The 25,120-nt window shown below is 37.7% G+C and overlaps 1 protein-coding gene and 1 pseudogene across 2 annotated transcripts in view; both read left to right on the top strand.

The window, feature by feature from the left end:
• Nucleotides 1–25,120, top strand: part of PXDNL (peroxidasin like) — a 513,916-nt gene that overhangs the window by 199,270 nt on the left and 289,526 nt on the right. For both annotated transcript variants that reach the window (XM_035277673.3, XM_002758891.6), the window contains exon 3: nucleotides 8,262–8,333. In XM_035277673.3, coding sequence (XP_035133564.3) covers nucleotides 8,262–8,333 — 72 coding nt within the window. The remainder of the gene's footprint in view (nucleotides 1–8,261; nucleotides 8,334–25,120) is intronic.
• LOC108588612 (meiotic nuclear division protein 1 homolog pseudogene) lies at nucleotides 2,900–3,649 on the top strand (annotated as a pseudogene).

Genomic DNA, 25,120 nt, shown 5'->3' on the forward strand with positions numbered 1-25,120 from the left:
GTGGTGATGACCATTCTTTAAAAATAATTATTAAAATAGTAAAAAAGAAGGGCAGAAACTACCCTACATAAAAAGTAAAATATTAAAAAACAATAATGTTGGAAATATTTCCCTTGTAGTATGTCTAGAAAGGGAACTAGATACATGTTGGAGATTTTCATATAATTACATTAATATTGCATATCACAGGGGAAATTATAAATATATTAATCAATTGTAATGATAATATGTAAATAATTTGGAAAAAATATTAATTCAAGATAATTCAAAGATTAAAGTATTAAAATGAAACCACAAACCTTAAAAAAAAATGGGAACTTTAATGTAATCTTAGATTCAAGAACACCTAAGTATAATACACAATCCAAAGTCCTGAAGAAAAAGAACAATAAATGTTATTACATAAAAATTTAAAATATCTGTATAATACAAACAATAAAGAAAGCTAACAGTAGAAATTATATAAACTTTGAAAAAATAATTAGAAACGAAAGTTTTTTTTCTTACAAAGGGTTTTTAATAAGTTGATAAAGAAAAATAGACAACAAAGTGAAAATATGAGATAAAGGATTTTCTAAGTTAATCTACATAAAAAGAAACACATGGTCATTAACATAAATTTTCAGAATAACTACATCTTTCAAATAATGTTTCAAATAACATTTGAATTTTGAAGTCTTAGAATTTGTCACTCATATATTCCACATGTAAATCTGCTTTTTTTGAAGAAATATGCATGAAGAAAAAACAAATTCACTTAATAATAGATTCAAGTGGACTAAGCAGAACAAAGAATGTCAGAGCTGGAGGACCGGTCTTTTGGATTAACATAATCCGATTTTAAAAATATTTAAATAAGTGAAGTCTTTAAGAAATATGGGATTCTGTAAAGCAAAACAACCTATGAATTATTGGCATTCCTGAGAGAGAAGGAGAGAAAGCAAACACCTGGTAAACATACTTGAGGGAATAATTTTAAAAAACTTCCTTAATCTAATTGGAGATGTAGACATCTAGATACAAACAATCTGTAGAACACCTGTGAGATAGATATAAAACAAATATCACCAAGGCATATAATCACCAGACTGTCCAAAGTCAATGCTCCAGGGAAAAGTGCTCATATGCAAAGGGAAGCCCATCAGGCTAACAGCTGTACAAGTCAGGAGAGTTTGGGGGCCCATTTTCAGCATTCTTAAAAAAAAGAGATTCCAATCAAGAATTTCGTATCCCACCAAACTAAACTTCATAAATGAAGGAGAAATAAAATCTTTTCCAGAGAAGCAGGTGCTAAGGGAACTCATCACCACTAGACCAGCCTTACATGAGATCCTTAATGAAGTTCTAGACTTGGAAACAAAAGAATGATACCTGCTACCACAAAACACATTTAGCATATAGCCTGCAGACCATATATGTATATATATATATATATATATATATATATATATATATACACATACATACATATAAAACAATGAATATTGTGTGTATACACACACATATATATGTATATGTATATATATACATATATACACACACATATATATGTATACGTATATATGTATGTATATACGTATACACTATATATGTATATAAATACAATATTCACTGTAATATATATAGTCTGCAGGCTATACACTAAATGTATATACACACACACACATATATATACATATACACTGTATATATATTACAATGAAACGACAACTAAAGCAAACAGCTAAAAACTTTGTGATAGGATCAAACTCTTACATATGAATATTGACCTTGAATGTAAATATTCTAAATGGCTTACTTTAAAGGCAAAGAAGGGCAAGTTGGTAAGAAAAGAGACCCATCTATCTGCTGTCTTCAAGAGATTCAACTCACACATAATGACACCTCTAGGCTCAGAGCAGAGGGTTAGTGAAAAATCTGCTATGCAAATGGAAAAAAGAAAAGCAGGAGTTGCTATTCTTATGTCAGAAAGAACAGAGTTTAAATCAACAACAGTAAAATCAAGACAAAGAAGGGCATTACATAATGACAAACGGTTCAATTCAGCAAGAAGACTTAACTATCCTAAGTCACACCCAACATTGGAGCACCAGGACTTATAAAACAAGTATTTCTAGATCTACAATGACTTAGCCAAACAGTAATAGTCATGAACTTCAACACCCCAATGAAAACAATGGACAGAGAATCAAGGCTGAAAATTAACAAAGCTATGAACTTGAACCCAACACTTGACCAGTTAAACTTAGTAGAAATTGCAGAATACTCCGCTGATCAACCACAGAATATATATTCTCTCATCTGCACATGGAGCATACTACAAGATTGACCATATGCTTGAGCATAAAGCAAGTCTCAATAAGTGTAAAAAGAATCAAAATCATACTAGTCATACTCTTGGGCCACAGTGGAATAGAAATATAAATCAGTTTCAAAACAACACCCTTACATGGAAATTAAACAACTTGTTTCTGAATAACATTTGGGTAAACAATGAAATCAGAAATCAAAAAATTCTTAGAAATAAATGAAAACAGTTACATCGCATATCAAAATCTTTGGGATACGATAAAAGCAATGTTAAGAGGAAAGTTGATAGCAATAAATGCCTACCTCAAAAACCAGGAAGATCTCAAATTAACAATCTCACATCACTCCTGGAAAAATGAGAAAAACAAGAACAAACTAACCCCAAAACTAGTAGGAGAAAAGAAGTAAATACAATCAAAGCAGAAATGAATAAAATTGAGACCCCAAATCCATACAAAGAATCAACAAAACGAAAAGTGGGTTGTTCAAAAAGACAAGAGGAATAGACCACTAGCTAGATTAACAAAGAGAAAAAGAGAAGATCTGAATTAGCACAATCAGAAATTACAAAGGAGACATTACAACCAATCCCACAGAAATACCAAAGACCCTCAGAGACTGTACGAACACCTCTATACACACAAACTAGAAAATCTAGAGGAAATTGATAAATTCCTGTAAGCACACAATCTCCCAAGATTGAATCAGGTAAAAACTGAAATGGTGAATGGACCAATATCAACTTCAAAAACTGAATCAGTCCCTCACCCCATGCCCAGGCCCCACCAGCGGAAGCCCCTGTGCCTGTACCATGTCAAAGAAAAAAGGATTGCATGCAGAAGAAGAGAACTCTCATGATGGAAATATTTTTTTAACTAAAGATGTATTTCAACTAAAAGACTTGGAGAAGATTTCTCCCGAAGAGAGAGGCATCACTTCTTCGTCAGTCAAAGAAGTCCTTCAAAGCTTAGTTGATGATGGGATGGTTGACTGTGAGATGATTGGAACTTCTAATTATTACTGGGCTTTTCCAAGTAAAGCTCTTCATGCAAGGAAACTTAAGTTGGAGTCCCTGGAATCTCAGTTGTCTGAGGGAAGCCAAAAGCAGGCAAGCCTAAAGGAAAGCATTGAAAAGGCTAAAATTGGCCGATGTGAAATGGAAGAGCGAACAACGCCAGCAAAAGAACTTTCTTCACTTTGAGACCAAAGGGCAAGCTAAAGGCAGAAGTCGAAAAATACAAAAATTGTGACCCACAAGTCGTGGAAGAAATATGTCAAGAAAGTAAAGGAGCCAAAGATGCTGCTAACAGATGGACTCATAACATATTTGCAATAGAATCTTGGGCAAAAAGAAAATTTGGGTTCGAAGAAAATAAAATTGATAAAACTCTTGGAATTCCAGAAGACTTGACTACATAGACTAAAATATTCCATAACGGTGAAGGATGTAAATTTTAAACTATTATCTAAATAAGTGTACTGAATTTTCATTTGCCTGTAACTGTATGTATTCTTTTATTAATGTTAAATAAAGTATAAAATACAAAGAAACATTAAATCTGTAATAAAGAGCCTATCAACCAAAATAAGCTTTGTACCAAATGGAATTACAGCCAAATGCTACCAGATGTACAAAGAAAAGCTGGCACCAATTTTACTAAAACTGTTTTAGAGAATTGAGGAAGCACTCTTCCCTAACTCATTCTGTGAAACTGATGTCTCCTTGAGACACTCACCTAGTAAAGATACAATAAAAATTGAAACCACAGGCCAATATTTCTGGTGAACATAGATATAAACATCCTCAACAAAATGCTAGCAAATTGAATCCAGCAGCACATCAAAAATTAGTCCACTATGATAAAGTCTGCTTAATTCCTGGGATTCAAGATTGGTTCAGCATATGAAAATCAATAAATGTAAGAATGCGATTCACCACATAAGCAGAATTAAAAAGAAAAACTATATGATCATCTCAATAAATGCAGAAAGAGTTTTAATGAAAATCAACATCCCTTCATGATGAAAACTCTCAAGAAAGTAGGAATTGTAGGAATATAAATAATAAGCCATCTATGACAAACTCACAGCCAACATCATACTGAACAGGTAAAAATGGGGAGCATTAGCCTTGAGAACTGGAATAAGACAAGGATGCCAACTCCTGCCATTCCTAGTCAAAATAGTACTAAAAGTGCTAGCAAGGGCAACCAGGCAAGAGAAAGAAATAAAAGGCATCAAAATAGGAAAAAAAAAAGTCAAACTACCTCTCTTTGTGGACAATATGATTCTATACCTTAAAATCCTAAGTTTTATCATGAGCCTCCTGGAACTGGTAAATGACCAACCAAGTTCAGGAGACAAAATAAACATACAACAAGTACTAGCAGCATTTTTATACACCAGTCACATTCAAGCTGACAGCCAAATTCAGAATGCAACCCTATTTACATAGCCACATACACACACACACACAAATAAGTACAGATATATCTAACCAAGGAAGTGAAAGATCTCTGCAAGGACAACAAAACAAAACAAAAAAACTGCTAAAAGAAATCATAGATGGTACAGACAAACAGAAAAATATTCCATGCTCATGGACTGGAAGAATTAATATCTATTAAAATGACCATTACTGCTCAAAGTGATCTATAGATTCAATGCTATGCCTAGCAAACCACATTACCCAATTTCAAACTATATAAGAAGGCTACAGTAATCAAAACAGCATGGTACTGGTACAAAAACAGACACACAGACCACTGGAACAGAATATACAGCCCTGAAATAAGGCCACACACCAACAGTCATTTGATCTTTGATGAAGTCCACAAAAATGAGCAATGGGGAAAAAAACCCTTATTCAATAAATGGTGCTAGAATAGCTGGCTAGCCCTATGTAGAAGAATAAAATTTGACGCCTACCTTTCACTGTACACAAACAATAACTCAAGATGAATTAAATATTTAAATCTACGACCTCAGATTCTAAGAATTCTAGAAGAAAATCTAGGAAATACCATCTGGACATGGGTATTGGGAAATATTTTTTGACTAGGTCCTCAAAAGCAAATGCAAAGAAAACAAAAATCAACAAGTGGGCCCTAATAAAAATAAAAAGCTTCTGCACAGCACAAGAAACTAAAAAACTAAAAACAGAGTAACAGACAACCTACAAAGTGGGAGAAAATATTTGCAAACTGTGCATCCAATAAAGGTCTATTATCTAGAATCTTGAAGGAACTTAAACAATTAAACAAGCCAAAAAAACCAACAACCTCAATAAAAATGGGCAAAGGACACAGACAGAGACATCTGAAAAGAAGGCATATATGTGGCCAACAGACATATGACAAAATGCTCATCATCACCAATCATTAGATAAAAACAAATCAAAACAACAAGATGCCACCTCTATAATAATAGTCAGAATGGCTATTACTAAAAAGCGAAAAAAGCAACAGCTGTGGGTTAGGCTGTGGAGAAAAGGGAATGCTTATAAGGTGTTGACTGGGAAGTAAATTAGTTCAGCCACTGTGGAAAGCAGGTTGAAGATTGCTCAAATAATTTAAAACTACCTTTTGACCCAGCAATCCTATTACTGGATACATATCCAAAAAAAAAAAAAAAAAAAAAAAACCCAAAAAACAAAAAAACAAATAATTCTACCAAAACTACACACATGCTCATATGTTAATCACAGCATTATCCATAATAGCAAAATCATGAACCTATAGAATCTATACCTAATGTAGGTGACGGATTGCTGGGTGCAGCAGACACCATGGCATGTGTATACCTGTGTAACAAAACTGTACTTTCTGCACATGTACCCTGGGACTTAAAGTTAATAACAAACAATGCAGAAATGTAGGCTTCAAGCACATTTAATATACTAAAGAAAGACTAATTATGATATGTTATATTTTCCATTTCTTAATTGTGGCTTTGAAAGATAATTAGCACTGATGCCCAAAGACATCTTTTGTATGAAATGAATCAGCTGCTCTCCCCTAGGTACCATCATTGAAAGATATAAGAAAATAGTCACTAAGGCCGGAGGCGGTGGCTCACGCCTGTAATCCCAGCACTTTGGGAGGCCGAGGTGGGCGGATCATGAGCTCAAGAGATTGAGACCATCCTGGTCAACATGGTGAAACCCCGTCTCTACTAAAAATACAAAAATTAGCTGGGCATGGTGACGCACGCCTGTAGTCCCAGCTACTTGGGAGGCTGAGGCAGGAGAATTGCTTGAAACCGGAAAATGGAAGTTGGAGTGAGCCGGGATTGCGCCACTGCACTCCAGCCTGGCGACAGAGCGAGACTCTTGTCTCAAAAAAAAAAAAAAGAAAGAAAGAAGAAAATAGTCACTCAAATTGTTTTTTGTGGTCTGTGGTTAAGACGATGTCACATACCACACATCCACACACATCATAGCAGATGTGCAAATTACATACACACATGCACATATGTATGTATACACACAAAGTTTATTCTACATGCATTGGTGCATGTATTTAATAGACTAAGGGGGACAAAAGTCATTTCTTCAAGTAAATATATTTTCATGTTGGTGGTCTGGGGACCTAACAGAAGTGCATTAATTGATTTGGTATCGTAGAGTCAGAGAATACCTAAACAGCAAATTCTCCCAGGACAAGGCTTGTGTCTGATATTAATCATACGTTAACTAGTTATATGGCTTTCAGCCTGCTTAAAAATTCCTTGAACACATGGCGGACTGCAAAGTTGAATGGCTCATTGACTGAAGCTAAGAATTTCCATGGAAACTGACATTATCTCTGTATGGCATCAGCTCCAACACATGCTGTAGATGAGTTGTTCTGCCTTCCATAGCCAGGACACTAGGCAGTCACAAATGGTGAGAAATGGCCCTGGTGCCACAGGTGAGGTGTCAGCCACTTCAGATGCTGCTTGGGGAACCAAACGGTGAGGCCTACAGTGAAATCAGGAACAGATGAGCTTGAGGATCTCTAGGCTGCCTGTGAAATTGTGCATAATAACTGAAATAATCATCCGCTCTATTGGCCAAAACACTTCTGTTTTCCTAATTATTCATAAAATAACCCAACAAAACAAATATTTCATAATATAGTAAAAGTGAGCCCTGCAGCATTGGACTTTGGCAGTAGATTTTTGGAAGCTTGGGGGTTTTAGACATTATAGTATATTCAGGAATGTGTGTGCCAATCTAATTAGCAGAGTTTCCCTCTATATTTAGACATTCCATAATAATTTAAATTTGAAATAAATTGTAAGTGTTTTTACCAGAAAAAAATCTGTAATTTTCATTTGCCAGAGTGCTTTTCGGAAGCTTTCAAAGTTACTGAAAGGTGATTTTCTGTAACTGTTTTACTGTTCAAATCCAATTTGTTTCTGCCACCAGGTATTTTTCTTCCTGGATTTTTCGGAAATCAGTCTTGGACCATTGGATGGTACTGTCATAAGGGCCTCACTTCCTATGGTGTAATTGTCTCTTGGTTTGACAGTTTAACAAATACACAGTGAAAGTCCACTGTGTACCAACAGCTGTGATATTTGTTTTTCCAAGGAAGATGCCTCAGCCTGAGTGTTCAATACTCTCCATCTGTTTGTGTAGGAATGTGTTCCTTTGTTACCATGACTATGCTGCTAATTTTCCTTTTAGATGATACGCTTCAGGAAAACATGCATTTTACTTCCTGGATTGCAATGTTGTTTTAGGGTAATTTAATGCATATAAATTATTTTTGAAAAGGCTTTGTGACAAATTCATGTTTTATATCACTTCTTTGGATAGGGAATTAAAAGTATACATTTCCAAGTTTACTGACCACGGAGTAAATATTTTTGTGCTGTGTGAAGCACTGTGCTCAGCAGAACTATTTGAGTGTTTTGCAGAATCCGTTTCTCATCTGGGAATTATTTGTTTGTTTTTGCTTTTTCAGTCTGCTGAACAACAACCAGATCAGAAAGATTTCCAGAAGTGCTTTTGAAGGACTTGAAAATTTGCTGTATCTGTAAGTTGTAAGAAAAAACAACAGTGGCTTATGGTGTTGATTGACTATTTTTGCCTTTTTGTGTGTTTACTTTAAATTAAAATGATTCTTTACTTTCTTGAATAGCACTTTCAACCTTTATATAAAACTCACATATAAACATGTCTTAAGTGCAATAAATTATTGCTTTCAATAGATTGTACATCTGAAAACATTTGAGTATTTGTGCATATTTTTCCTGCCACAAGTTCTAAATTGGAGAAAAATAAAAACAAAAGTTTTCCAATATTTCACATTTAAATCAAATTACTCCGTAATTGTAAAAAATTCCATACACCCAAAAAAAGAGGTTTTCTGTTGGCAGAAGAAGCTTTATGCCAACAACTTATTCATCCAAGACCTTTCAAAGCCGGTGAACACATTATAGTTAGAAACTTTAATAAACTTTGGTAAGAACCAAATTTTGGAAAAATTAGCTCACAAATGCAATCACTGACAATTGTCATGCTTTTTGTGTATTATTGGTAAGTGGGAATAAAGATATTTTAAACAGAAACATTCTTTGGACTCAAACGTTAGTGTTTGGTAATTTGAATGTGGGAGGACATGACTGGACGCCGCTATGTTGGAGGCTGAAGAAACAGACTACAAGGGCTTTTATCTCAGCTAGAGTGAGGGCTACGACTTTCTTCTTAAAGAATGTTAAGGTGATAATGAACATTTTTACGCAAATGTGTTCATTTGTAGATTAATTAAGCACACTGCAAAAAGTAATTCTTTTCTTTTTTTCTGTGACAGAGTTTTGCTCTTATTACCCAGGCTGGAGTGCAATGGCGCGATCTCAGCTCACTGCAACCTCCGCCTCCTGGGTTCAGGCAATTCTCCTGCCTCAGCCTCCTGAGTAGCTGGGATTACAGGCAAGCGCCACCGTGCCCAGCTAATTTTTTGTATTGTTAGTAGAGACGGGGTTTCACCATGTTGACCAGGATGGTCTTGATCTCTTGACCTCATGATCCACTCGCCTCGGCCTCCCAAAGTGCTGGGATTACAGGCGTAAGCCACCGCGCCTGGCCCCCAAAAGTTATTCTTTAAAAGAGAAGACACCATTCCAATCTTCAGCTCTGACCAAGTATTTTTCCAAACCACTAAAATTCCTATTAAACCCCAGGTCAAGAGCCTCAAAGCCTCCTGTGCCCAGCTGAGGCACCCAGCCTAACACAGACATCTCCTACAGCTCTGCTCATTATTGAGCCCTAAAGTCTCACTTTCCTCTTAGGTCAGTCAATTGCATCCACTCACCTGACCTTTCATAACAATCTAACATACCATCTTAGTCAATTTTCTGCTGATGTAACAAAATACGACAGACTAGGTAATTAATTTAAAAAAAGTTTATTTGGCTCATGGTTCTGGAGGTTGGGACGTTCAAGGCTGAGGGGCTGCATCTGGACAGGGCCTTCTTGCTGTGTCATAACATAGTGTTAGAACAAACTGAGACAGAAGGCAGAGAGAGCGAAACTTCTGTGATAAACAACTCACTCCTATGATAACGGCATTCACCCATTCACGAGGGAAGAGTCCTCATGACCTAATCACCTCTTAAAGGTCCTACCTCTTATCATACATTGGAAATTTAATTTCAGTGAGTTTTAAAGGGAACATTAAAACCATAGCACATGCCTAATGAGTACATGCCATTCTTTCTTTCCATTCTTTACACATTACAGAGGATCCTTCGACCTTGGTAGTATAGGAAGCCTGCTCCTTATTAGTGAAGGAGCTTGACCTTTTCCCTGTGTTTCATCTCGATCTTGCTCTGTAGTTTTCTACTCATTGTCCTGTGAAGAGTTACTCCCTTACAGTAAAACAAACAAATTAATAATCAAAACAAAACAATAACCTTTATGGCTTTCAAATAACGGTTTAGAAGGAATATCATTACTAGTGCTAATAGGCAATGAGGAAATATAGTAAAATGACAGTTATTAGCAGGAAATTAATTTTGAATAAGACAAATGTTCAGTGTTGCAGAGGCTTGGATCAGTTACGTACACAACTGTATTCTCTACTCTGAGAGCAAAAAAATCATTTCACATAACTTCTAATCAATGCTCTGGCCAATGAAAAACACTACTTACCAAGTGCAAAAAAATCTCTGGGCTTCTGTGAGATACATTATTTAAAAGGAAAGGGTAACAAATGTGTGGAGTAGTACATGGTGAACACTTTTATGTGCCCACTGCAGTAAATTTTGCCATGTTTTCAATCACATTGCCAAGTAAGCATTGCCTTTCAGACGAAGGAATTTTGTAGAGAAAGAGGTTGTGAGTTAGAAGACCCATTCAGTGCACACAGTACTGCAAGTTCTGTCTTTTCCTTTGCCCTTTATGCTTGATCCCCTGCGGTAAGCACTGCCTTTCCCCTTCTCCTTGGGCGTGTCCTGCTTGTTTGTTACTTGGCTTTTTCCCCTTTCTTGTCTGAGCTTTAATGTCATGTCCTCCAGGAATCACCTTAAGTCAATCAGTTCTTCTCTTCTTCTCCCTATCATGGTGCCCTGTGTATTTCATTTAATGCATATACCACAAAAGTTCATTTAAAAAAAATATATTTGTTAACTTATTTATTTTCTGATCCCCTCACTAGATTCTGTGAAGTCAGGTGGCCGTGCTCTCCTTATTTATCACATATATCAGCATCTAGAAATAGTATCTAGGACACAGGAGCTACTCATTAAATATTTGTTGAACAAATGTATGAACATAAGGTACTCAATAAATGCTTGATATTTGTTTAATTAACACTCTTAGTTACATCGAGTTAATTATTCTTGAGACGAATGATAACACTATTAAATGCCTCTGCTGTTTCAACAACATGTGTATGTATCCATTATTTATAGCATGCATTTTCCCAAAGGTTACAAGTATTTATATTACATGAGGTAGTCATAGTGCTTGTATGTTAAGGAGGTTGATGTTCGTTAGACTATTTATACCACAAAATTGCAGTTTTGCCCTCCCAGACACAAAGGGTAGCATGTCTTTTCCTCTAAGACATAAGCATTTGTAAACTCATCTGAAACTCTAATGTGTTTTGACCCAAAATGTATCTCTGATCCCCTTGGGCAAAAATAAATGGAAATGTCTTAGGACAAGTTGGGCTTTTAAATTAAAAAGAAAAAAATACAATGGTTGGAGAATATATTTGGGTGTAGTGATTCATTTAATGTTAGCTGAATCTTAGAGCTAAGACACGTTGAAGATCTAAGAGCAAAATGCTCCTTTGGTTTAGCAGACACTTAAAGTTTAGCTCCTTTTCTTTGACTGAGCAACCCTTAAGAATAGCACTTGCGGCATTCATTATTTTTAACTGTTTGACTTAATCTAATGATAAACTCCAAAATAAACATCTTGGCATCCAAATAATAATAATCCTGTTATTTATGGGCATTGATAATGATATCAAATCACTGTAACACAAAATGTGATAGTTGCCATGTTCCTGGAGGGCACTGATAATTTCACAAGTTTTGAATTTACCCATGGGGCAAAATCCGATGCATCTCTGTGCCTGTCTGAGATAAACGCGGCATCAGTTGCCCGCATTTGAAGAGGAAATGTATTCCACGTTCAAATCTGTGATTTTGTTCTCAGTCTCTAAGTTTACTATTTTCTCTGAATTACAGCTTCTTCTTCCTACTAGTGCAGCCCTGAGCAGCCTTGTCCTTGTGACCTCCTGCTGCTCAATGCCGCTCCTTCTGCACAAACTCACCTGCTTAGATCATTGGCTGAATGCGTCCCTTGCAATTGTATTCTCAGCAGTGACCTTTTCCATCTCTCTCCAGGTCCTTTGGATTTACTGGGAGTCTGCCCCTTCCTATTGTAACCTATAGATAAAAGGAGTTTTAAAAAATGTTGGGGAAGTAAGTGCCCTTGAAGAATGTGACCTTGAATAGTGTAAGCTTGAAGGACACAACTCTCACCAGTTCTGAAATCTCTCACTCCCTGGGTTTTCATGAGAATCTTAACAAAATAAGTGCACTTTTTTGAGGTTTCTAGTCCACTTTCTTAGCTTTTGCTGTGAAACAAACCACCGCAGAATTTAGTGACTTAAAAGGATCAAATATTTTTATCTCGTGATTGTTCTGTGGACTAATGAGACAGTTCTTTTTGTCTAGGCTGGCTCAGAGCTTCTGGTCCAGCATGACTTCATTCACGTAGCTGGCAAGTTCTGAGTATCAGCTGGGATGCCTTTCTTTTCCATGTGGCTTCTTTCTCTAGCCAGCTAGATTATGCTAGCTTACACCATGATCTTATCCCTAGCGTAGCCAGGGATGAGTGCTTTCCACGCCTTTCTTGGGTCATGTTTCTAGTGTCCCATTTGGCCACTCAAGCCGCGTGACCAAGATGTAAATCATTACCGAAGAAACAGGCTCCATGTTTTGATGGATGAAGCAGCTTAATCCCCTTGCAAAGGAGTATGAATCAGGGCTGAGAGGAATTTTTTTGCCATTTCTGCAATCTGTCACATTCATAAACGTCTGGGCTTCCAGGAGTTGAGGTACAGGTTGTAATCACAATCACACACATCTTGGGTTGGTATCCAGGGTGGGTTATACCAAACGTGCAGTATGAGCTCAGAGAAAAGGGGTTATATCTATTTGGAGTCCCACAAGGTGGGACTTGATGGAAGTAGCAGGAGGATTGTGAGAAAATCCAGCCAACAGTCTGGTATGTTTGTGTTATGGAAAGTAACTTTTAATGAATGGATGGGAGGGCCTGAATGGCGCATGACGAGAAATAAGGCCAGCAAGTTTGTGAAGGACCGAATCATGGGGGAGGAGGTTTGTGTGTCAAGCTTTCTGTGTCCATGGAGTTAGTGCTTAACTTCCATTCACTGCAAACCAGCCTTGCTTCCCACCACTCCACTAAAGGTTCTCTGATGAAGACCACCCACGTTGTTAGACATACCGGACCATTCTGTGTTTACGCTTAATCATGAGGACTCACGGTGTCCTGTGTTGACTGCTCACCCTCTGATCTCCTTGTTTTAAGATTGCACGTTCCTGGTGTGCTGTTTTCTGACTTGCCTGCTCAGCCTCCTTCCCCGAGAGTTCTCGCCCATGCGCTGTTCTCTCTTCCCGCTTTACACCTCCCTGTGTTGGAACACGGCTGCTTCCACGGTATCAGTCATTATCTAGGTACTACTGGCTCCCAAATCTTTATTTCTAGCCCGGATTGCTTTTATGTTTCCCAATCCATACATACGCAGTTTCTTACTCAATAGTTCCACTGATGTGTCCCACAGGAGCTTCAAACTCAACATGACTTAAATGCAACTCATTATCTTTCCCTTTCAAACCCACTCCTTACTTTCCCCTTCAAATGTGCTTCTTATTTTGAGAAATGATGACAGACTGACACGGTCATCCAAACTAAATATCTGTGCATCATATTGCCTTCTCCCACTTTCTCTCCTGCTGTTTCTAGCTAGTTGTTCAGTCCTGCAGATTCTAGGTTAGCATTGCTTTTTTCCCTTCCTGTCCACCCTCACTGTGCTGCCTTACTTTCCATCCTCCGTATGTATCATGCTTGGCTGAACAAAACGTTATTTCTTTGTCCAAGTCTTTCCTTGTCTTTTTTTTCTTTTTGAGATGAAGTCTCACTCTGTCACCAGGCTGGAGTGCAGTGGTGCGATCTCAACTTACGCAACCTCTGCCTCCCAAGTTCAAGCGATGCTCCTGCCTCAGCCTCGTGAGTAGCTGGAATTACAGGCATGCACCACCACACTGAGCTAATTTTTGTATTTTTAGTAGAGACAGCGTTTCACCATGTTGTCCGGGATGGTCTCGATCCCCTGACCTTGTGATCACTCTGCCTTGGCCTCCCAAAGTGCTGGAATTACAGGCGTGAGGCACTGTGCCCCTTCTCAAGTCTTCCCTTTTCTAAATCTCTGAAAGGCGACTAGTCATCTTTTCTTTTCTTTTCTTTTCTTTTTTTTTTTTAGAGGGAAGAAGAGAAAAAGAAGGGGAAAAAAAGAAAAAGGAAAAAAGGAATATTACTTCATTCCTAAAATGGGTTTCAATAATGGCCGATCAATATTTTGAGTGTTTAAAGTGGTTAATGCATATTTTATGTGTTTAAAATGGAGACCTCTATTGTGTTTATTTGTTCTGGCTCTGAGTTCAAGTCCTGGATATCGTTATCAATTTGTTGTCTCGTTGAATCTAAATCTCATTATGTGTCTTATGTATCTGGGTGTTAAGATCTCTTATTGTTACATTAATCCTTTTACCCTTGCATCCTTGTAGCTTTGAAATCTATTTTATTAAATGTGAGAATTGCAACTCCTGCTTTTTATTTATTTATTTTTTGCTCTCCATTTGGTTGGTGAGTTTTTTTCCATCCCCTTGTTTTGAGTCTTTGTATATCTTTATATGTATCGTTAGATTTTGTGGATAATGTATATTTTGTGTGTTTAAAATGGAGAGCTCTATTGAGTTTATTTGTTCTGGATCTTAGTTCCAGTCCCGGATATCGTTATCAATTTTCTGTCTCGTTGAATCTAAATCTCATTATGGGTCTTATGTATCTGGGTGTTAAGATCTCTTATTATTACATTAATCCTTTTACCCTTGTATCCTTGTAGCTTTGAAATCTATTTTGTCAAATGTGAAAATTGCAACTCCTGCTTTTTATTTATTTATTTTTGCTCTCCATTTGGTTGGTACGGTTTTTTTTTTTTCCAACCCTTTATTTTGAGTCTATGTATATCTTTGGTTATACCGTTAGATTTTGTCTGTATCTTTTGATTGGGAGATTTGGTCGGTTTAAATTTAGGGTTGCTGCCATTTGATATTAACTGGCTATTTGGTCCTTTCGTTGATAAAAATTCTTCTTTATGTTAATGCTCTTTACTTTTTGGTGTATTTTTAGAAAGGGTCATACTGGTTGTTCCTTTCTGTGTATAATGCTTCTTTTAGAAGTTCTTGTAAAGCAGGCCTGGTGGTTATAAAATCTCTGAGTACTTGCTTGTTCCTAAAAGATTTTATTTTTCCTTCAAATGTAAAGCTTAAATTGGCAGGATATGAAATTCTGGGCTGAAAGTTCTGTTGATTAAGTATATTGAATATTGGCCCCCACTCTCTTCTAGCTTGTAGGGTTTCCGTTGAGAGATCTGCTGTAAGCCTTATAGGCTTACCTTTATGGGTAACTTGATCTTTCTCTCTGGCTGCCCTTAATATTTTCTCCTTCTTTTCGATCTTGGTGAATCTAACGATTATGTGCCTTGGGGTTGGTCTTCTTGAGGAATATCTTTGTGGTGTTCTCTGTATTGCCTGGGGTTGAATAGTGTCCTGCTTTGCTAAATTAGGAAAATTTTCCTGGATAATGTCCTGGAGAGTATTTTCCAGCTTGAATTCATTCTCTCCGTCACATTCAGGTACACCAATCACGCGTATATTAGGTCTTTTCACATAGTCCCATATTGCTTGGAGACTTTGCTCATTCCTTTTTATCCTTTTTTCTCTATTCTTGTCTTGTCGTTTTGTTTCATTAAGTTGGTCTTCGACCTCTGATACCCTTTCTTCTGCTTGATCCATTCGGCTGTTTAAGCTTGTACATATTTCACTAAGTTCTCGTGTTGTATTTTTCAACTCCATAAGTTCATTTGTATTCCTCTCTATATTGTCTATTCTTTTCAACATTTCATCGAACCTTTTTTCCAAGTTCTTAGTTTCTTTACATTGGGTTAGAACAAGTTCCTTTAACTCCCAGAAGTTTCTTATCATCCACCTTTTAAAGCCTACTTCAGATAATGGAACACAGTCCTTTTCCATCAGGGCTTGTTCCGTTGCTGATGGGTTCTGATTTTGAGTATACTCGGCCTTCTTAGGCTGTTTTTTTCCCTTCATTGTAGATGAACCGCCTTTCTAATTAGGTTTCTGAGTCGACGTCCGACTTATTGATTCCCAGTGCTGGGATCCGAGCAACCCACTGTGGCAGCCTAAATAGCAGTGATAAGACTGATGGTGCTCTTCTGCCCGGGAATCTCTGGTCTGGCTTCCCTCTTGAGTCCGCAACAAGCGGCTCTGACTTCCCGGAGCTCCAAACCCCGGTCAGTAGGGGAAGCGGTCCCGTTGGCTCTGCATGAAGAGCTGCTGCGCCGAGACGCCGGCAAAACCGCTGCGGCGGCCACAAGAGTCACACTGGCGACCCATGGGGCTCCTCCACTGGGAATCGGCTAATCGGTGAGTGACGAAAATTCGTCTAAAGATGTGGCATCATGTCGTTCTCTGAGCTTTCACTGAGAGCTACAATCCTGAGCTGTTAGTGGTCGGCCATCTTGGATCAGATAGTCATCTTTTCTTAAAAAAAAAAAAAAGACTTGATCAGCCCCTTCTTCTGAGAATTCTTCAGTGGCTCCCATTGCTCTGGGATGAAGTAAAATCTCATTAACAGAACATACAAGATTCAATCTTATTTATATCTTCAGCCTTCATGACAATCACCGCCTCTAACTCTGAGCTCTAAAGTTCCTGGTATATGGCATTTGATATCCTGAATTGCCACCTTCACATATTCTCTTGGCAACTGGGTTATGCTGGGATATTGTGTCTTCCTGAAAATACTTCCCGCTCCGTGACTCCGACGATCACATAACAGATCACTTATTTTCACATACTATGTCAGTAATCTGTGCAGCAAACCTGTAAGGTTTGATATATGGGATAGATGAACAATTTTACCAGTGATGTAAATGTGCAAATATCAGAGCTTTCTGAGGAACAGATGTGGGAACAGAAGCAGAGCAGGCAGTCTGGGGTGGGAGTGGAGAGCAGTGAGTCGTCTCCCACCCTGCCTGGGAAAGTGTGACCTGCCTTATGGAGTGGGGCTGTCTGGTCTACTCAGCAGCGTTATCTACTGGAGAAATAGCTGATCATTCGATAATGATCATAACTCAGTGAGAACAAGCATTAGCATCATCCAGCTCTGAATCTATTTTCCTCAAGCATCCTGATTGTCACCTGCATCTCATCTAGATTCGCCATCAGGGAAAGAATGTGCTGACTACCTGAGGAAAATAGCCCAATCTTCAAGGAAGTAACACTTCTTGTTAACTAATGGATTTATTGACTAGTTTTTTTTAAAGTATAACTTTGGATAGGGAAAATTAATTTCCAAAAGAATAAAATGTATTTAGATGCTCTGACGAAATTCATTTTATAGGCCAAATTGAGGAACCTCCTGAAGGTCGTCTTTGGGCCCCTCATCCAGCCTTCCTTCACATCTGTCATTTTTCTCTGTACTTGCAACTATTTTCTCTTTGTGAAAATTATGTAGCATTACTTTATGATCTTGACATATAAGTACTTTGTCAGCATATTTTGATTAAGAAAATTTTAGTTTTCATCTATGTGTTCACCCATCTATTCAGCCATCCAACAATCTATCGATCTAATATCCATCTATCCATCTATCTATTCATCCATCCAACTATCGCATAATAAACACCTACCATGCCATGCCAAGTACTATCCTAGGCTCTAGGTAAGCAAAAAGATCTGACTCTGTGCTCTTAAAATCTACAAACTGATATAGTAGAGAAATATTATTCATTCATTTTCTATCTTAATATTCTGGAGTCACAAATGTCCAGAATGCGATTCAGGAAATTTGAGGAGGGAAGAGGAGACATTAAAAATAGTGCCACAGAAATACAAAAACAATGAGACTGCTATGAACAACTATACACCCCAAAATTTGATAACGTGGAAGAAAGAGATTTCTAGAAACGTGCAACCACTCAAGACTGATGAGGAAGCTCTTGCTTGCTTTCTCCACGTGCGATGCTGGCTCCCCCTCTGCCTTCTGCCATGACGGTCAGCTTCCTGCGGCCCTCACCAGAAGCCCAGCAGATGCTGGCACCATGCTTCTCATACAACCTGCCCAACCGTGAGCCAAAGTAAAACTCTTTTCTTTATATATTACGCAGCCTCAGATATTCCTTTATAGCTATACGAATGAACTATCACCTAAAAATATTTTGGCACCTGGCTCTTAGTACTTTTCAATTTAATCACAAGATTTACTTTGGTTTCCTGTGGAAAAAAAGATTTAAATAATTGAATATCGTATACTGTGACAACCGTATTTTTCAGATTTTAGTGTCAGGTGATATTTTCTACCCCAGACTAAACACTACCTTTATAAAATTTCCTCAGCATAACTATTCTGTTCTGCAGCTGATTATATGTAGATTAGCCACCATTCACCAGGACTTTTCTGAGAGTGAAAGCGGGCGCTGCTAACAGTTACGCCAGGACAGGAGCTGTAAATCAGGGTGTTCCAAGCAAATCAAACCTCTGGTCATCCTGATTATATAAGACTCATTTCAAACGTCTGCTCTAACAGAGGTTAGCTGATTGGAACTGTCTTACTTTTGAGGGATTCGAAGCACATAAATTTATCACAATTGATGAAGTTATTTTAAGAAACCATCATTTTGCATTCCACCTGCTCACAGCGTAACATCAAAAGGAAGGGAGTAACGAGTGATACATGCCAGTGTTACCAGGCGTCAGATACGGTCGTGCAGGATCTCTTATAAAGTATCAAAACATTGTCCTCCGAAAGAACTCCAGGACCCTGGACATAGACACGTGTTTTCGTGTGCAATACTTTTAAATAGAACTTACCTGTCAGAGCCTTTCAAAGTTGTTGCTATTGCTGAAAAGATGTTTTTGTAGTCACGAAAACAACATATACTTATTATATATCTTGGTTGGCTCAGGATACAATAACAAAGTACTACAGACCAGGGGGCTCAAACAACAGACACTCTCCCAGTTCTGGAGTCTGGAAGCCTGATATTAGAGTGCTAGCACAGTCGAGTTCCCGTGAGTGCTGCCTTCCTTGCCACCTCCATTCCTCAGGACACGTGCTAGGTAATAATCCTATAGGATTAGAATGCCACCCCATCACCTATCAACTCTATTTTATAAAAGTCTTATCTCCAATACAGTCATATTTGAGCTTAGAGCTTCAATATGAATTTTTGGTGGATAAAATTCAGCCCATAGCTCCATAAGAAACCTACAAGTATACTTTTTATACGTACGCATAAATTTTAAAAAATTATATTATTTTGTAAACTGCTTTTAAAAAAAACCCTAATATATTCTCATGTGTTCCATGTAATTAAATTTTTCTATGACAGCTAAAGAAAAGATGAGTGAGGGAGAAACAGAAAATCTGAACAGGTATATGAGTAAGGACATTGCATCAGAAATGAAACATCTCCCATCAGAAAAAGCTGAGAATCTCATGGCTTCACGGCTAAATTCTAGCAAACATCAAACATTTCTATAACTAATGCCAATCCTTTTCAAAAATCTTTCAAAGGATTCGATATTAAGGAATACTTCCAAACTGCTTTTATGAGACCAGAATTGCTCTGAAATTAAAGCCAGGCAAGGATGCTACAAGAAAATAAAATTGGAAGCCAGTATCCCTGATGAACATGGGTGTTTCGATTTGATTCAAAACTCTTTGATGCTAATTTTATGCTTTTATGCATTTCTCATGAAGAGAACATATTTCATTTCATTTTATGGCACATTTTATTTTATTTTTTTAATTAATTAATTTATTTTTTGGGATAGAGTCTCTGTCATCCAGCCTAAAGTGCCGTGGCGCGATCTCCCGGCTCACTGCAATCTCCACCTTTCAGGTCCAAGCAATTCCTGTGCCTTAACCTCCCAAGTAGCTGGGATTATGGACACATGCCACCATGCCCAACTAATTTTTTTTATTTTTAGTAAAGATGGGGTCTCACCATGTTGCCCATGCTGATCTTGAACTACTGAGCTCAGGCAATCTGCCCGCCTTGGCCTCCAGGGCATATAAGCTGTTTGGTAATACAAGCTCAACCTTACAGATGATCGGGGTCAGTCATGTTGCCACTCTAGCCAGAGTGATCCAAGGCTACAAGATTTCTTTTCCTCCAGATATTTTTCTTGCTCTTTCCTTTTTCCTGATTTTTCTTTGATTTCAGGCTACTCAGTCCAGTTCTTCTAACCAGTCACCTTCTGCCTGTTACCTACGCACCAGGGTAGGGACAATAGTGACAGAATCCTATTCAGGTTTGAGAAATAAAGGGAGAAACAGACTCAGCATTGCTTTGCATTGTGTATTTGCTAATTATGCAAAATGCCTTTAGAATTTGCCTTCTATTATGCATCTATTTCACGAACAGCCAGCTGCTCACATCCTTTATGTAACTTTTCTAGATTTCCCCAACCAGAGGCACTGCTCACATGTGAGATATTATTTATTTTTCTCTCCCTCTGATTTCAATATTTGAGTGTGACATATAGCTGTTGTATCCTCCTATTCTATAAAGTGATAAGCTGCTTGGTATCAGGGAATTTATTAACTACTTTTGTCTTTCAGGCAATGGTATGCAGTCCCTGGTACTTACAATGTTAAATCAATAATTATTAAAATCAACTGTATTTTCAATCTGTAGAATAGATGACTTTGGTGGGACATAATATTCAAAAGTCTAATGAACAGATGTGTGGAACAAATTAGTTTTGGATGATGAAATGAGTCTAATTAATTTTAATAGTTCCAGAAAACGGAATTTGGACTTAGATAGAGTTACATGGAAAATGATTTCAGTTATTAATTGATTTCAGTCTCCACTCATTCAACAGACATTTTTAAATACAATTTTTTATTCTGAGACAATTATAGATTCACATGCAACTGTAAGAAATAATACACACACTTTGGGAAGCCGAGGCGGATGGATCACGAGGTCAAGAGATCGAGACCATCCTGGTCAACATGGTGAAACCCCGTCTCTACTAAAAATACAAAAAATTGGCTGGGCACGGTGGCACGTGCCTGTAATCCCAGCTACTCGGGAGGCTGAGGCAGGAGAATTGCCTGAACCCAGGAGGTGGAGGTTGCGGTGAGCCGAGATCGTGTCATTGCACTCCAGCCTGGGTAACAAGAGCGAAACTCTGTCTCAAAAAAAAAAAAAAAAAGAAATAATACACAAAGAAATAACATCTACTTTTTATCCATTTCTACCAATGATAAATATAGCAAAAATATAGTACAACGTATGACCAGAACACTAGCATTGATACTATCAAGATAAAGAACATTTCCATCACCCAGGGTCCCTCATGGTGCTCTTTGGTAGCCACGCCCACTTCCTGCCCACCCCCTCTTCAAATCCTGGCAACTACCAGTCAATTCTCCATTTCCACAGTTTTATTTAAAGAATGTTATTTAAATGGAACCATAAAATATATAGCCTTTTGCAATCGCCTTTTTTCACTCAGCATAATTCTCTGGAAAGTCATCCTGGTTTTTGCATAAAAGCAACAGTTTGTTACTTTTTATTGCTGAGAACATTTCATGGTGTCAATATATTAGTTTAACCATTCACCTGTTGAAAGACATCTGAGTTATTTCCAGTTTCTGGCTATTAAGAATAAAAATCTTTAGGGTGTTGATTAAACTTGCTTCACACATAAATAGAAATTTACACAACTATTTTTGGGTGAATTTAATTTTTTTATTCTCTGGAATAAACATCCTGGAGTGTGATTGCTGGGTCATATGGTAATTGGATGTTCGGTTTCAAAGACACTGATAAATTGTTTTCCAAAGTGGCTGTACCATTTTATATTCTCACTCGTATGTGATCTAGTTTCTCTTCCGCCGTCAACGTTTTGCATTGTCACTATTTTTAATTTTAGCCATTCAGATATGTGTATAGGTGTTGGGGTCTGGCACGTCTGCCGGGGGGCTACCGACCTGTGGGAGTCCTTGAGACCGCCAACATAGATGTCTCGTTCAACCTGAGGGAGAGAGTGCGCGGAAGTGAAAGAAAATAGAAAAGCAGGGTCTGGAGGTCTGCGTATCTTATGGTCAAAATGCAGCAAGTTTATTCTTGTGGGTTACAGCTTTTATACCTTTTTTATTGTTACATTTACTTTATCTCAGCAGAAAAGGGGTAAACAGAAAGGAAATAGAAACTCCATAAAAATAGTGATCAGGGGCTTGTGATAACCGCTCACAAAGCAGTTTAAGGGGGCTTGTGATAATAGTTTACAAAGCAGTTTGTTTTTCAAAGATACACGGTGCAAGCAAACAATGGTGCCCTTAAGGTGGCTTGTTGATCCTGTTTCCATCAGGAGTTAGATCAAAGGCTTAGCTCCAGGGAAAATATGGGCAGGGGTCTCTGCTCCTCTTAGGCATCTCAATTGTGGCAAGTTTATTGCTTACACAGAGACTGATGGGGACATGAAAGCAGAAAGCTCAGTGTCCTCATAAACCGCAGACCTTTGCTTTGTATTCTGTTTTTGCCTCAGTGACTCAGCCCACGACCTTTGTCTCAGCTCGACAGTCCTCGAGAGTGGGAGTGCAGATAGGTCCAGCAGCCAAGATGGGGCGAGTCACGCTAACTGACTCAAGCCCTTGGCGCGAACACTGCACATATAGGAACATCTCATTGCAGTTTTAATTTATACTTCTCTAATGGTTTAATGATATTGAACAACTGTTATGTGCATTTACCATCTGCTTATCTTCTGTTCATGTCTGCTCATGTCTTTTGCTTAGCTTCTAATGAGATCGTTTGTGGGGTTTTATACTGTTAAGTTTTGAGAGTTTTACGTTCTAGAGATTAGTCCTTTATCAGATATGTGGTTTTCAAATACTTTCTGCCAGTCTGTAACTTGCTTTCAATCTTCCTAACAGGTTCTTTTGAGGAGCAGGTGTTTTCATTCTGATGAAGTTTTTACCTATGGATTACCTCTTTGCTGTCAAGTCTCACAGTTCTTTGGCTGAGGATCTTTCCAGATTTTCTCCTGACTTTCTTTTTTTGAAAGATTTAGAGTTTTCATATTTACACTGAATTCTGCAACCCACTTAGAGTTAGTTTTCATATAAGGTGTGAGGCTTGGATCAAGGCTTTTAATGTTTTGCCGTGAATGTCCAGTACCTCCTGTTAAAAGACTTTCTTTCCTCCACTGATTGTTTCTGCACCTTGGTAAAAAATAAGCTGGCTATATACCCCTCTATATATACCTCGTGCTCTGTGTATACCTCATGGCTATGTACACGTCATGTTCTGCACATGTACCCCAGAACCTAAAGTGCAATTATACACACACACACACACATATATATACATATATATGAAAAACCTTTCTTTTCTATCTTTAGTCATTGTCTTTGTTTGGAAGCCCGCTTTTCCTGACATTAATAGAATCATTCCTGTTTTCTTTAGATTTATGTTTCGATGACATAACTTTTTTCACACATTTACTTCCATACCATTTACTTGGCCTCATTTTCTTATACACAGCACACAGCTGGCCATATTTTAAAATTTATTTATTTATTTATTGCATTTTAGGTTTTGGGGTACATGTGCAGAACACGCAAGGTCGTTGCATAGGTACATATGTGGCAGTGTGTTTTGCTGCCTTCCTCCCCTTCACCCACATCTGGCATTTTTTGCCAATCTTTGTCTTTTTCTTTTTGAGAGGGAGTCCCACTCTGTCACCCAGTCTGGAGTACAGTGGCCTGAACTCGGCTCACCGCAATGTCTGCCTTTCAGGTTCAATCCGTTCTCCTGCCTCAGCCTCCCGAGTAGCTGGGACTACAGGCGTGCACCACCACACCTGGCTAATTTTTGTGTTTTTAGTAGAAACAGGATTTCACCATGTTGGCCAAGCTGGTCTCAAACTCCTGACCTCAAGTGATACACTCACCTCTGCCTCCCAAAGTGCTGGGATACAGGGCTAACTTTTATCTTTTAATCAGTGTTTAGACTATTTTTATTTAATGTAATTATTGCTATATTAGGGTTTAAGTTTCATGTGTTAATTTTTCTTTTCTTTTTATTTTCTCTGTTCTTTGTTTTCTTTTTTTCCCCTACCTTCCTGTTGGTTACTTGCATATTTTTTAGAATTTTACTGTGATTTATCTGTTAGTGTTCTTACGTCTTTGTGCCGCTTTTGTTGTGGCTGCTCAGGTATTAAACACATAAACATAATTTATCACTGTCTCTTCAAGTATCATTCTGTTTATTTAAGTATGAAAATCTGTTCCTCTCTTGAATCCCTTTACCCTCCCTGATTTGTAATATAATTGTCTTAACTATTTCATTCACATACATTGAAAATTACTTCAGAAAATGCTATTCTTTTTGATTCAATTATCAATCATAATTTAGGGTGCCAAAGAGAAAAAATAAAATGTATTTATGCAGAATTTTTACTCTTTCTTTATTCTTTCTTCCTGATGCTTCATATTTTCTTCCTTTATTATTTGCTTTCCACTTAGAGAATTTCATCTAACCGTTCCTCCAAAACAGCTCTGCTGTTGACAAATGCCATTAATTTCCCCTCATCTGAGAATGTCTTGGTTTACCTTTTATTCCTAAAGAGTGTTGTAGATAGATATAGGATTCCGAGTTGACAAATCTTTCCTTTCAGCACTTGAAGTATGTATCAATTCCTTTTGCCTCTGTGGTTTCTGATGAGAAATCTGCTGTCATTCCTGTGATTCTTCCAGCTCTCTTTCCTCTCTCACTGCTTTCAAGATTTTCTTTCTCTTTAGTTTTCTGATAATTGAATATGAAGTACCTTGGTTTAGATTTTTTGGGGTTTGCCCTGTTGAGGGCTCATCCATCTCCTTGAATCTGTAGATTTATCTCTTTTGCTAAAATTGGAAATTTTCAGTCATTCTTTCTTTCTTTTTTTTTTTTTTTTGTGATGG

This window comes from Callithrix jacchus, chromosome 16, assembly GCF_049354715.1.
Source record: "Callithrix jacchus isolate 240 chromosome 16, calJac240_pri, whole genome shotgun sequence".
NCBI classification, from domain to species: domain Eukaryota; kingdom Metazoa; phylum Chordata; class Mammalia; order Primates; family Cebidae; genus Callithrix; species Callithrix jacchus.